The following is a 15,320-nucleotide window of genomic DNA, read 5'->3' as shown; positions in this document are numbered from 1 at the left end:
CGCCTGCCTCTGCCTCCCAAGTGCTGGGATTAAAGACGTGCGCCACCACTGCCCGGTGCATTTTGACAGTTGAATAAAGAAGTTTATATGTCACTTCTTGGTCTCTAACTGAGATCACCTTCAGAAAGCCTTTCTGGGGCCTGTGGAGGTGGCTCAGTGGATAAAGTGCTATGTAGGCATAGGACCTGAGTTCAGATCCCAGAAGTCAGGTAGTACAGGGCGGAGAGAGGTGACTGAGGGGGACAGTACATGCGGAGCTCTGGCTCTCTGGGGCACCCACACACATGATGTTCACACACACAAGAGGCCTACGCTGTGACAACTTTGTTTGTGACTACCTTTGATTTTAAACACTTCTTTGGAGTTGTTTCTTGAAAGTCTATTGAAAACAAGGAAAAAATACTCAAGATTGGTCTCTTTGAAGTGCTTGGATAACTTGAGTTATAGAAAAACCCAAACAGATTGAGAGGGAGGGGCAGATGGTCCTTTATGGACTGGGTAAATAAAGGTTGGAGTGGTGCCGTGGGATTATCGGTGAATGATAAATACTAGGCGTCGTTCTCTTCTTTCCACCAGATGCTGAGATGGTTTCTTTTCAGGTTTCTGCTGTGAATGAGAGGTGACATTTCTGTTGGTTGCATTTTTAGGCATACGTTGTAGAAGATAACAAGCAGCTTATTTTAGAAGGCCAGCATCACGTTGTTGTTCGCACTGTTGGGAAAGAAGCCTTTTCACACTCTCAGAAAGAGGTAAGGGCAGTTGCTGGGAGGCCGTTGTGATGTTTTCACGTATGTGAGCCATCCTTCCCTCACTCAGCTCACGGTCTTTCTGTGCCTTGCCTCTCATCACCTCCGACTCAGTCTTCCATGTTCTGAGACAAGATATAGTTACATGGCTCTGGCTGGCCTCAGAGTGCAGTCTCTGCATTGGCCTCTGTGCTGGAGTTAGAGGCATGCATCACATGCCTGGTTTGTCTAAATATCCTTCTGTGGCTCCTGTTTATATCTTTTCTCCTGACAGGTCATATGTAGAAATTTATTCCGTGTTACTTACTTATTTTATTGAACCCTGAGCCTCACAATGATAAGCCTACACCTAGCTACTAAGCTATATACCTTTAGCCCTTACTCAGTATAATTCAGAAGTCATATTGTCTTAGATGACTTGAATATATTAGTAATACATTTAAAGATACTTAGTTACATGTATTGTTTTTATTTTAAAGGTGAATGTGTTGCCTGCATGTATGTCTGTGTATCATGTGCATGCTTGATGTTCATAGACTATGTATGGCCATGTGCACACAGTGCCCAATGTGCAGTGTGCAGAGCCTACAGACTTAAGCAGAGGGTATTGGATCCTGGAAGTGGAGTTAGGGATAGTTGTGAACCAGGTCCTTTAGAAGAGCAGACAGTGTTCTTAACCCCTGAGCTGTCTCTTCATCCCTAATAATGCAGTTTTCAAACTTTTAAAATCAAAGGTAGTCACAAACAGAGTTGTTACAAATGGAAACACATTCTAACCCAGACTCAGGTGGAGAGAAAGATCCTAGCTGCTCTGCAGAAACTCTTCCAGTCCTCCTCAGCTCTTGGTCTTCTGGATTAAACGGGCCTGCCTGTCTGAGTCTTAGGGGTTAAAGCAGAGCTTGGGCTCCAAATGTGTGCTGATATCATTTAGGGTTTATTGTCATCTAGGTCCTTTGGGATAGGTCATGTTTGTGAAACCTGTCCATATGATAGCTCTTTAATTTTCAATGGCTATTTTAGTTCATTTTGGTTGTTTTCCAACCTAAAGAACAATGACTTTCCAACCTAAAAACCAGAACAATGGTTCCTGGAACAATGACTGAGGGAGGAGGAATGCAAAGGTGAGCTGCAAAGCCTTGTGGTACTGAGTCTGAGGTGCCCACAGCTTAGGAGAGAGTGCTAGCTTGCACTGCTTGTGTGTGGCAGTGCTGCTGTTGTTCTCCTTTAGTCCTCATAAGCACTCCGCACTGCTCAGGTAGAATCAGCTGTGCTGGGAAGTACGTGGAACTGCATCTATGACCAGTGTGAGCTCATTTTGATGCTGTTTGTTGTTCAGTTTCTTCTTAAGAAAAAACAAAGTCCTGTCTCAAAAAGAGTTAGCTTAGGTTGGCCTCAGACTGGCTGTGTAGCTGAGGTTGGCCTTGAGTTCTTGATTCTCTTGCTTCCATCATCCAAGGGCTAGGATACAAGGCATGCATGGGATTCCAGCCGTGCCCCTGTGCCTGCTTTATAGAGTGCAGGTTCTTGAACCCGTACACACCAGGCAAGCAGTGTACCAGCTGAGCTATCTCCCCAGTACATGTTAGCCTTTAAGTAATATACTTGTGTATATATTTATTTATATGTGTGTATGGGGACAAAAAATGGGCTCCCACGTCCACTTGGGGCTAGGGCCACTGGGCGAGGAGGGATGCAGAGAGTCTGACTGTACGCAACCCCACAGAACTGTCAGGTGGGCATTAGACTGTGGGAAGCCACAGGACCCCACTCTGGGGGTGGGAAAAGGCACAGTCTGGGGTCCCCGAGGACCTGCCGGAGTTGGACTCCAACTCTCAGGCACCACAGACCACTGGGCACCGCAGAAGAGCTGGTTCTGGGGTCCCTGGGCCACACAGAGGCCAGGGACAATCAGGTTCTCACTCTCGGACATCCCAGACACAGAAGAGCTGGGAACAAAGTGGAGACCCTCCCAGGGACCGAAGGAAAAGGGGCAGGGAGGAGAGCTCTGGCAGGTTACTGTAGGGAGGAAAGAGTTTGGCCAGCTCAGGCAGCAGCTGTGGCTAGAGCACAGGGAGGCTTCCCGCTGGGAGGTTAGACACATTAGAAGATGTTCCCAATGAGATGAGACAGTCCATGGTTTTAAGGCGTTTATTGTAGAAAGGCAGAGAGAGGGAGAAGTGTAGAGAAGTAGAACAGGCAGCCATGGCCATGTGGAAAGAGGGAGGAAGGGTAGGCTGGTGAGATGGCTCAGTGGTTAAGAGCACTGACTGCTCTTCCAAAGGTCCTGAATTCAAATCCCAGCAACCACATGGTGGCTCACAACCATCCGTAATGAGATCTGATGCCCTCTTCTGGAGTGTCTGAAGACAGCTACAGTGTACTTACATATAATAAATAAATCTTTAAAAAAAAAAAGAGGGGGGAAGGGAAGGCAGAGAGAGGGGAAGCAAGGGAGCAAGAGAGTAAGAGATAAGAGAGCAAGAGAAGGAGGAGGGGACAAGCAGCTCCTTTAATAGTGGGGCGGGCTACCTTGCTGTTGCCAGGGGAGGAGCATACCTGGCTGTTGCTAGGTAACTGTGGGGATGGAGTCCAGACAATACCGGGAGCTTGGGGCATTGCCTATGTGACTGATGGCCACATATCTCTCTGCAGAGGGCTGGGGGGCTGTACCTATGACAGGAGCCAGGGGCCCAGGAGGCTGGCCAAACTTTACCGTCCTGTGAAGGAGGAAGTCACCACCCACCAGGTCACTGGGGTTCCAGGCCTGTGCTCAAATGGAGACCAGGCTGTCTGTGCAGTTCACTGCCCCAAATGTGTACATATATTTATATGTTTTAACAAAGTCTCAGACATTTGATTTTACCAATAAAGACTCGGGAGCCAAATGCTGGGGTGAGTCTGCTATCTCAGAGAGGCAGAGAAAGCACACAGCCGAAGTTCTTCTCAGCTGACATCCAAAAAGGAAAAAGCAAGCTCTCTTTCTCTACACTGTCTCCAAAAAAACTTCAAACTGAATGTCCCTCCCTTCTACCTCCTGTATTTCTTTCTATCTGTTCTCCTGACTCCCTTTTAACTCTCTATGGTATTTCCTCTGTTTACTTCCTCTCAACTAGTTGCTTGCTCTGCCTCTTGACCTATGTATGGTTGACTTTATTTAATCCTGTTTACAATAAACCCTTTTAAAAAAAGATTTATTTATTTGTTTGTTTTATATATATGAGTACTCTATTGCTCACGTCAGTCACACCAGAGAAGGGCATCAGATTCTATTACTGGTGGTTGTGAGCCACCATGTAGTTGCTGGGAATTGAATTCAGGACCTCTAGAAGGGCAGCCAGTGTTCTTAACCTCTGAACCATCTCTCCAGCCCCTACAATAAACTCTTAGATTAAATTCTGTTTACAGAAAGCTCTTGGATTAAAGGTGTGTGCTAGAGCTGAGCCACACTACAACTAGAAACAGGTTTATCCAGTAAATAATACAATCTTGGGGTTCACAGTGTGATCACATATACATTTGAAACACTAAATTTGTGAAATAAAGCAATATATTTTCAAGGTGGAATTTTTTTTTTGGTCCATTCTTAATTTTAAACTGGTGCTATATAATTGAATATCCACAGCCTAAGTACTAAACAGTTTTATTGAATAAGAATCATACCAACCATTGAGATGATCAGTTATGGAATCTAAATTTACATATAAGAAAAGTATTAGGGTAATTATATAAGATCATAGAGCAAATGTATGGAATTGTTAGGTAAATGGAAATTAATGTTTATTCAAGGCTATATTGCAAATGATAGCAGCTGTTAGTTTAAATAATAGCAATAAAAAAACCTATAATTACATTGTCTTCATTGGTTTTTTAAAAGTCTGTATGCTGTAACTTTATTAAAGCATCATTTCATTATTAATCCTTTTTTTGTCTATTTTCAGGAGCCACCAGAAATGGAACTATTAAAGTTTTTCAGGCCAGAAAACACTACAGTTTCCACAAGACCATCAGTAGATCAGCTTTCTAATCTCATTAAAACAAGTCTCCACTATCCGGAGTCATTTCACCATCCATTTCATCAGAAAAGGTTTGGAGGTTTTCTATTAAATTTTTCTATGTACATGTACAAGACACCCATTCTTAAAAAATTAATATTGATAAGAACATTAACCCATATGTGAAAAGAAATTTAAAATAACATTTAGTCTTAAGTGATTTAGTCTTTACTACTAGTGTTTGCAAGTGTGTACACACACACACACACACACACACACACTCATACTGTCACCTTGGGTGTTACTGAGGATGGATATTGTCCCGACCACTTCTCAGGTATCGTAAGCTTTCTATTTGAGTTGTAAGGTTTCTCATAAAGTCAAAAGCTAGGGGGAAAATTTGTATCATTTTGGTTTAGACACAAATGAGACCTACAGCATGACTAGCAATGGAACTCAGACTGTTATCATTCCTTTAAGATTATTTTTTATGTTTTATTTGTATTGTTTGCATATATATATGAATACATTCCTTGACATTCATGTAGAAGTCAAAGGACAGCCTTCAAGATTAGTTCTTTCCTTTCACTATGTGGGGCCCAGGGAGCAAACTCGGGCTGTCAGGCTTGGCAGCAGTCTTCTTTATCTACTGAGCCATCTTGCAAACTAACATCCCTAACCCTTGGGGGAACTTTCAAATGCTAAATATCAATAGGGAATGATTTGTTTGTAATGCTGAGAAATGACTTTAATGTATAAACAAAGTTTTAAAAATAAAACGTTCTATATCTGATGACACTGAAAAGGCCATCCATTTACAGGTATAAGATGGAGTGAGTTTTCTTAGAACTAGTATATATGTGACAACTGATGTTCAGGGTTTTGGGGAAGTCACCTTGGTAGAGCTGAGGAGGGATGTGATGAGAGAGAAGAAAAATGGTGAGTGGTGAGCCAAGGAGAGAGGAATGCTGGAAAGGCTGGAAAGGAACAGGAAAGCAGGAGGGAGCACCAGATGGAAGTGATGTCTCAGCAGTGGGCAGTTGGAGAGAGAAAAGGTTAGAAGTCTAAAATGCCCTGAGAGTTCGAACACTCGGTGGACCATCATGTCAGTAGAGTCTGAGGGTTAGAAGGGCAGCAGGAGGAGTGAGGGATGCTGCACACTGATCCAGGAGGGATGCTTACACATGTCTGCATCTCCTTTCTAGGGACATTTCAGTAAGCTGTGAGTATTAGAGCATTAGAGGATTAAATCGGACTAGCCTAGTGTAAGCTCCAGAGATTTCACTTCTCTTGTGAATTACACAATTGTAATTTAAATAGAAGAGATGATGCAGACTGAGCATAGCACCAGCCTGCCCTAAGCCATGCTTGTCTCTAGAGACAACACTTCTGCTTAACAGTATTGCTTATAGAAAGTGTACGTGCTGATATTTATTATGGAGGGATTTTATAAATGTATTTTATTTACAAAATAAGTTACCTAGAATGATTTTGTGACTGAACTTTTTTTTTCTTTTTGAATTTGATTTTAGACTTGTGTTCTGTTAAGTCTTGTTGTGTTATTTTTAAGAAACTCGTTTCTGAGAAGTCAGTGCATGGCTAATAGCTTTGTTTGTTGTCTTCCACAGCCTTTGCTTAGTCCCAGTCACCCTTTTACTTTCTAACTGTTCTAAGGCTGATGTAGATGTAATAGTTGATCTCCGGCATAAAACAACAAGGTAAGAATTTATTTTGTGAATGGTTATTTTGTAGCCCAAAGATTAGCATCCTTTAAAGCAATTCAGTGTTTTGAAATTATGCAAATCCTTGCCTAACATGGATAAAGTTAACTCAAACATGCCCTAGATTTGTTTATATGGTATCAAAGAAGTGTTTACAGTGCTATTAAATATGGAAGTTTTCCCCCCTGATTTGAAAATAGTAATTTACAAGGGAGTCTACATTATACTGTAATATCCAATTCTCCTAGAGCCAGCAGTTTGTCTCAGACATTTTTGTATTAAAAAATAAACCTGGGGTTGGAAAAATGTCTCAGTGGTCAAGAGCGCTTGCTGCTCTTGTAAAGTTCTGTGTTTGGTTCCCAGCACTTGTATGGTGACTTATAACCAAGGTCCAGGGAATCTAATGCCTTCTGGCTCTGCAGGTACCAAGTCATCTGAAGAATACACTCTAGGTTGTCATGTTACACCTCAGATGACGCCTTAAGATCCCAGCACAGTAGACTTGTCTGGTATGTGCCACACACTCATTAGATTATGCTGTGTTGTTAGGCACTGTTTTGTTTTCACTGTGTGGTTTTATAAAGTTTAATATCATGGACATTCTTTTACACACAATTGTTTTTTATGTGCCTAACCAAGACATTAAGAGCTAAGCTTCAAATCATGCTTCCTTGTTTACTAAATGCCATTCTATAATGGCATTAAATGAATACTCTGTCTTGGTATTGTTCTTAGAAAATAGCAATAACTTCTAGCACATGGTTGATTGTTACAGTAATAATGTTATTGTTACTAATTTCATAAATAATTCCTAGAAATAAGAGGATTTGGTGAAAGAAAGATGTAAAACTTGAGAGAAAAAAACATAAAGGGAAAGGTTTACAACTTACCATTTCCTTCCTCCTGTAGTCCCGAGGCACTGGAAACTCACGGATCATTCACGTGGCTTGGACAGACACAGTATAAGCTCCAGCTGAAAAGCCAAGAGATGCACAGTTTGCAGCTGAAGGCATGCTTTGTTCATACAGGCGTTTATAACCTTGGAACTCCAAGAGTATTCGCCAAGTTATCGGATCACGTTACAGTATTTGAAACAAGTCAGCAGAACTCCATGCCTGCTCTGATTATCATCAATAACGCGTGACAGCTCAGAGTCACAGACTCAGTCCGACTTTGTGGAATTGGTTTTACAGCAGCATTTGAAATACCCAACTTGTTAAGGAAGTTCTCTGATCACTGCAAAAGACAGGGACTTGGCACTTAGTTGACACAGTACTCTGGGCTGAGAATGTGTAGACTGCATTTTTTTTTCCTTTTAAACCTGGTTATAATTTACATTCTTATAATACAGAATTCAACGTATCCATAAACCTTATTAAGCCGTGTCTTAAAAAAAAGTCCCAAGTCTGCTGTTGCAACTTATCGGGTGGTTGACTCTTAGAAGGTGATTCTGAGGAATGAGAAGCCTTGCTGGCAATACTCTTGTTAAGCCATTAGTCTAAAGGTCCTACCTTTACTGTGAAATTCTATAGAGTGTTAAATACACATTTTCCTGCCTTGCCCCAAACAGTTCTGTAAGACCAGTTTTGAACTCTGGTTACAGACACTCACATTTCAGTGTGGTGTCCCTATGGCTTATACATAACTGTAAAAACAAAAAGCTTTTCTGATGCTTTGAACATAGTTTTGGAAGGAGTTCAACTTTATTCCTTTGCTCATCTCTTACTGTCACACTATTTCACAATAAGATTTTTGTCATTAAATCATATTCTTTATTATAATAACTTTAACAATTAAGTTGATCTGTTTAAAATATAAATCTATTCAAGTTAAAAATAAGCTTTTCAAAAATGTATTATATTTATAACAAATTTACTGTAAATAGAATAAAGACATACTATTCACTGTATAAATTTATTAGATGCCTTTTTTTAAAACCTGGCTTTGTGAGGACTTAATATATTCTTTATTTAAAATAAATGTCAAACATGTACAGTAGGCACTAGCCTAGTTTCCTGTGAAAGCTTCATTGCCATTATTCAAAAATGAAGCATGGTCTTTGTTCTTGAAGAGCAGATGAAGTTTTTTTTTTTTGCACATGTCCTGTCTGATGCTGTGTGCAGGTCTGCATGGTCTGTCTTTACCCTGGTGGGAAGGGCAGCAGCACTGCCAACCTGCCATCACAGCTGCACAGGCTCTGGTGCTGGGTATACAGACTTCCTGTGGCTTCCCACAGGTACAGCTGAGCTGAGCAGGAAACTAAAGCACTAGGCACTCAGTCTCTTCTCGTGGGAAACTCTAGAACAGAGCACAGAGCTGGGAGGCTGGCAGTGTGATGGAGACTGCTTTCGGGATCTTTTCCCTTCCAAGAAGCAGTGTAGAGACAGGCACAGATACGAGCCTGGAGGAGCCAATGTGCAAGTCAGGAGAAATATGTAAATGGAAGCAAGCGGAGGGAGAGGTTGAGCTGGAGGGAAGGAAGGTAAGAGAACTACTGATGTGGTGGAGCCTGGAAAGAGGAAAAACACAGGCAGTGTGGAGAACCTCACAGATATCCAGATGACTGTCAGATCATGCCACTTCTGTCTGCGTGTGTGCTGGGAAATCACCCAAGGTAGAGGAAGGCAAGCAGTGAAGGCCAGAGCACACACACTTTCCTCCCTCCCTGAATGCCTGCTCACAGACTGCAACTGCCACTCAGGACCTCATGCACTTAGACAAGTCAACCCGGTCCAGAAGAGCAGCATAGTTAAATCTGATAAGTGACTTCATAAGAATAATAAAAACCAGTTGAATAGTGGGTTGTTTTACTTTTTGAAACAGGTCTTGTGTATCTCAGATTGGCCCTGAACTTACTATAGAATTTACTTTCATTTTTGATGCTGTCAAATTACTTTAATTTTTAGTACATTACTGTGCTTAACTTCAATTTTTAATTTAAAGAAATTACTTTATTTTTGAGTAGCCTTTAATTTTTGAGCCTGTCTCTCCCTTCCAAGTGCTAATATTACAGGGATATATCACTGCACCCAGTTTCTGCAGTTTTGGAGCAGTGATTCTGTCACAAATAAGAGGCTAAAAGAAAAGCTGGTTTATCTGGCAGGAGTTTAAAATTCTGAGAACTCTCCCACTCTTGCACAGGGAAATAGGTCCACTAAATATAGCATGTGTTGAGAAAGCATATGAAGCCAAACTGAGCTTACACCCCCACCCCTAAGCCACAGTTTTAAACTTAGCAAAAAATACCCTTGCGGAAAAGGGGGTGAAGCATATTTTCAGACTAACCTAGAACATTGAATTCAGGTGGCTGTAAGCTAATGGCAGCTGCCCAAATCTTCCCATTCATCCTCCAGATATGTATATGAACCTACAGAAAGAGCAGTGGAGCCAGTTCTTGATTTCAGTATAGCTAAGAAGAGGATACTACCAACTCCAAAGTTTCCATTAGTGGGAATTCAGCACAAAACTCCAAGGAGCTTGTACTTGGAGCCTGTGTAGAGACTAGACATGGAAACAATAGGAATGCAGACAGATTAGAAAGAGAGGCCAAGGCTGAGCTGAAGTCACTCTAGGGAAGCGATCCTGGTGTGTTTGGGAACTAAAGGAAAAAAAGACATTGTGGGGGTCAGGATTCCCTTTGCAAGGTTTCACCATAGCAAGGGATTCATGAAGCCATATCCACAGGGAGGCGCTAGAGATACAGCTTTCAGTCAGTGCTGCCATTAAGCTATCTATCTAAAGGTGAAATTAGTGTTGTAAGAAGTGACACCAAACTTGAGGGGGGAGAGGTGAATAGCTTTTGCTTTTAAAAGATTTTTACTGAATTTTATTTGTGTGTGTGTGTATACCACGCATATGCAGGTACCCATAAAGAAGCTGGAGCCAATTTATTCATATTTTGAGACAGGATCTCACATAGCCCATTCTGGCCCCCAACTTGCTGCATGTGACCTTAAACTTTTGATGCTTCTCCTGCCTTCTGGGTATTGGGATTATGAGTGTGTGCCTCTGTGCCTGATTTTTATTCTGTGCTAGGAATGGAACCCAGGGCTTTGTGAATGCTAAGGAGACACTCTACCAGATGAGTCAGTCACATTCCCAGCCCACACCACACATTTTTAATAACAGCCTCAAGCTGAGCATCACAGTCACCTGCAGTCACCTTTTGACCTACCCGAAGGTAACTAACCATCTTTTAAAACATTTAAATTACAAATCTGTGTGTGTGTGTGTGTGTGTGTGTGTGTGTGTGTGTATACAAGTGCATCATGTAGAAGTTAGGATAACATGTGAGACTTAGTCCTCTACTTACACCACTTGGGTCCAGGGATCAAATTTAGATTGTTGGTCATGGCAGCAAACACCCTTAATAACTGAGCCTTCTCTCCGGCCCCATACCTATTGTTTTGTTTTTTTTTGTTTTTGTTTTTGTTTTTTTTTTAAGTATATAGTCTTTAACCAACTTCCCTTCTTCATTGTCCAAGAATGCTATGGCCCTATCTGGCTGTCCTTATGACAGTTTCTAGCTTCCAAGGCTGTCTCTGATCATGGGGCAGGCAACAGGTGCCAGCCGTTAGCCAACCTAACCCACTTTAAGGTCCCACAGACAACCAATAACATATCTTTGGCTGTGAATCAGAATTAAATGAAATCTTGGTAAGAAAAACTAGCTGTGAGACTGTTTTAAAGAAAATGAAACAACTCATATAATACGATTTCCAAATTTAAATTAGCCATTTCTGTCAAACTATTTGTCCCAATGGGCTTTCATCAGTTGATCATGAAGTAGCTGCAATTTGACCTATGTATTACAAAGTATTTGTAGCATATTATAATTATAGGCTGCAACCAGCCTGCAGGCTTCCATGCACAGCAATATGCCAGCTCTGGACAGGAGGCATCTCTGTTCTGAAGGCTATTGGAAAGTGAAGGATGGGATACTGCTAACACAAGTATTAGGGACCCAAGGAGAACTGTCTCCCCAGGGAAATGTGTTCCCTGAGGCCACTCTTGGACATTTAGGAGACTGTGTTGAGGATTATTAAGAGTAGCCAAAGCGGCATGAGAACTTACTTCTGGGAAATCACCCCTAGAGAATAATCTTTTGTTTGTTTGTTTTTAGTTTTTTCGAGACCCGGTTTCTCTGTGTAGCCCTGGCTGTCCTGGAACTCACTTTGTGGACCAGGCTGGCCTCGAACTCAGAAATTCACCTGCCTATGCCTCCCATGTGCTGGGATTAAAGGTGTGTGCCACCACGCCAGGCTGAGAATAATCTTAAAAGAAGAGATGTGTGTTTTCCCTAGTTAACTGATGGAATAATAAAGATTATAAGAAGCCAATCACTGGGCAAGAGGAGGCGGGTCTTCCGGGTCTGAGCGAGGAAGAGCGAACTCAGGAGAATGGAAGGTGAGGCGAGAGCAAAAGGATGCAGTATGTAGACCAGGAACTGTTAGATCTGGTGGTGGATTCTAACAGATTTCTAACATAGAATAAATGATGGTTTAGGATGATATATTCCGCGCCCAGCGGTTGTGTCATCTGTTGATTCTAAACTAAGATTGCCTGGTATTTTACATTTCGCAGCATCTCAGGTGCGCTCCAGGGAAGAGGTAGCCAAAGCAGAGCCCTGGCTGGCAAGAGTGTGCCCCCCAGCTAGCCACGGAAACTGGGAGTGCCGAGCGGTTTGGCAGCAGCTGGCCGCAAGGACTAAGAGATCTTGGAGCTCTGGAGAGGCAGAGCCCGTGTTTTTGGGAGAGGCATTAGCTAGGAGAAACACCCCACCTCTGTTTCACGTTATGTACTGGGCTGGAAGAGCACTGGTGCCTAGCTGGCCATAGCATGGATTGTTTTTTAATAATTACACACTACAGATGTGAGGCTGAGCAATGATGGTACACGCCTTTAATCCTAGCACTCAGGAGGCAGAGGCAGGCGGATCTCTGAGTTTGAGGCCAGCCTGGTCTACAGAGCGAGTTCCAGGACAGCTAGAGGCACACAAAGCACTGTCAAAAAAAGAAGGAAGACAGAAGGAGAGGAAGAGGGAGTCAGTTTCCCTAGAATGGGATTTATGGATGGTTATTTATGGATTTGATTGCTTGGAACCAAACTGGTGTTCTGCAAGTGTAACAAATATTCTAGCCCACCAAGCCATCTCTCCAGCCTCTCTGGTGAACTTTTTAAACTATAGAATTGGTTGCTGAAGACTGCTCAGTGGTAAGAACAAGGCTTTACAGAGGGACCCTGTATTTAGAAAGAAAGAAGAAAAGAAAGAAGGAAAGAAAGAAAAAAGAAAGAAAGAGAGAGAGAGAGAGAGAGAGAGAGAGAGAGAGAGAGAGAGAAGATAAAGCAAACCTTAATCAGAGGATGCTGATGTGACAGAATAGGGCATCAAAGATAGGCTCAGGGCACATAAACTCATACAGGCACTCACATGTTATTTCTGTGGATCACTGAATCAATTTATAGATATAAAAGATGTCTCACACATACATTTACATGGCATTTTCTAAGTCATAATTTTTTTTTAAAGGAAAGGTTTAAAATACTACAAAATGGACTGGCTAGATGGCCAGGAGTTAAGAGTACCAACTGCTTTTCCAGGGGCCTGGGTATAATTCCCAGCACCCCCTGCCCCCCAGTGTCTTACCGCTGTCTATAGCAGGACATTCTTTTCTGACCTGTGGGTATCAGGGTGCACAGACAGACTTTCAGGAAAAACAGCATGCACATAAAAGCAAATGAAAATGCGTGGGAGTGTTGCTCAGTGCTAGGGTGTGTGTGGAGCAGGTGCAAGACTTTGGATCCGATCCTCAGCACCCATGCCACACCCAACAACTACAAAAGGAAAACGCTGTGGCTTTCCTGTCATAAATAAAAGTCTAAAGGCAATGCTAGGTCATCTGGCAAGAGTTCCAATCTTCAATAGCATCACCCAGTCTCTCCCAGGGAAGGAGCTACGCTATGTATAGAACAGTTTGATAAAGCACACCCAGCCAAATGGTGTATCAGGAGAAGGGAATAGCAGTCTGTGAACCCCGTGCTAGCTTCCCAGATAGAAAGCTTCTGTGAGCCTCTGGGTGCTGCGTCCCGGACCAGGTTGTCTTCAAGTGCGCTGAGTCATGGGACAGCTCTCTGACTCCAGCAGTCACTCGAAAATGTTGGCTAATGTACAGAGAAATGGGTTTCTTTGGAAATAGTTGTTTGGAAAATGTAAACCACAATCTCAATTTTCTTGCTTGGAACTGGGAACTGGTAATGAGGTTTATGCAGATGAAGTTCTGCAATTTTATTTAAATTAAATTCAAATTTTCACCTGTCAAACTCTAAATGCACAGAATTGATTGCTAGGGTCATTTTATTAGCCCCCCCCCCCCCAGCTGGTGGAGAAGGCTGACTGTGGCCAGATTTGCTGCTCCCCTTGGCTTTCAGAATGTGGTATTTACCTCCCAACATTCCCTGCTCCTAGTAGACAATTCCAAAGCCTTGCCCAGAAATGTGATTCTTTAATCAAAAAAAACAAAGAGGAAATGAGTTTATTGTATAGACGTATAAGACTAAGTTCTAAGTCCAAAGGGCATCTGCTGAGATATCCAGGTTCTTCTATCCTAGAACAAAGAATTGGACTAGAGCCATGTGCGTAGTTTTAGAAATAGAGATAGTTTAATCAAGCCAAGAACAGAAGCAGGCTGGAGAGCTAAGACACGCAGGAGCTGTAATGACCTCCAGCCCATATCAGTCACTTGCATAGCACCCAAGTTTTCCTGTTTGGAAATCTCAGCCTTTTTCTGTCGTGTGATGTTTCATTACATGTAGTTCAAGGTATAGGGGAGGCCTTCCTCTGCCATTGATTTCTGCCCTGAGCCTATCTTTGATGCCCTAACCCTGCCACATCAAGGAATTCTCTGATTAGGGTTTCTTTTATCCTTTCTTTTTTTATTTTATTATTTATTTATTTAAATACAGGGTCTCACTGTAAAGCCTTGGCTGACCTGGAACTCCCAGCAATCCTCCTGCCTTGGCCTCCTAAGTATTGGCATTTCAGGCATGTGTCACCATGGCTAGTGTCTGTAAGATTCCTTTTTGTTTGTTTCTTTGCTATTTTTCTAGACAGGGTTTCTCTGTGTAGCTCTGGCTGTCCTGGAATTCATTCTGTAGACTACTAGGCTGACCTCAAACTCAAGAGATCTGCTTGCCTCTACCTCCCAAGTGCTGGGACTAAAGGTGTGTACCATCTCTGCCTGGTGTGAAAGATTTTTGTTTGTTTGTTATTGTTGTTTGTTTTGTTTTTGTTATTTTATGTGTATGAGTGTCTTGCCTGCATGTGTACCATTTGTATGTCTAGATCACATGGAGGTCAGAAGAGGGAGTCAGTTTCCCTAGAATGGATTTTTGGATGGTTATTTATGGATTTGATTGCTTGAAACCAAACTGGTGCTCTGCAAGCATAACAAATATTTTAGCCCACCAAGCCATCTCTCCAGCCTCTCTGGTGAGCTTTTTAAACTATAGAATTGGTTGCTGAAGACTGCTCAGTGGTAAGAACATGCAATGCTCTTACAAAAGGCCTGAAAACAGTTGCTTGCACCCACAATGGGCCACTTAACAGCTTCCTCTAACCCCAGCTCAAGGAGAGTCATTGTTTTCTTCTGGACTCCAGAGGCATCTACACTTACATGTACACACACACACACACACACACACACACACACACACATGGGAGGGGAGTTATAACTTAATAGTAATTAACTCCGAGTCACCAATAATGCATCAATGTCCCATTAAGGAAAGAAATCAAACCACTTCCCTTTGAGACATTTAACCAACAAGTCCAGTTTTGAATTCTCTACTTCATTCTCCTGTGT

The 15,320-nt window shown here is 42.3% G+C and overlaps 1 protein-coding gene across 5 annotated transcripts in view; it reads left to right on the top strand.

Annotated features, from left to right (window-relative positions):
* Positions 1–8,368, top strand: part of Trappc8 (trafficking protein particle complex 8) — an 82,986-nt gene extending 74,618 nt beyond the window's left edge. For all 5 annotated transcript variants that reach the window (XM_029471852.1, XM_021150458.2, XM_021150457.2 and 2 more), the window contains exons 26-29: positions 648–749; positions 4,685–4,830; positions 6,367–6,456; positions 7,369–8,368. In XM_029471852.1, the coding sequence (XP_029327712.1) occupies positions 648–749; positions 4,685–4,830; positions 6,367–6,456; positions 7,369–7,603 (573 nt within the window). In that variant the 3' untranslated portion in view covers positions 7,604–8,368. The remainder of the gene's footprint in view (positions 1–647; positions 750–4,684; positions 4,831–6,366; positions 6,457–7,368) is intronic.
* The last annotated feature ends 6,952 nt before the right edge of the window (positions 8,369–15,320 follow it).

Source organism: Mus caroli, chromosome 18, assembly GCF_900094665.2.
Source record: "Mus caroli chromosome 18, CAROLI_EIJ_v1.1, whole genome shotgun sequence".
Taxonomy (NCBI): Eukaryota; Metazoa; Chordata; class Mammalia; order Rodentia; family Muridae; genus Mus; species Mus caroli.
Note: the sequence above shows the minus strand (reverse complement) of the source record. Positions and strands in the feature narration are given on the sequence as shown.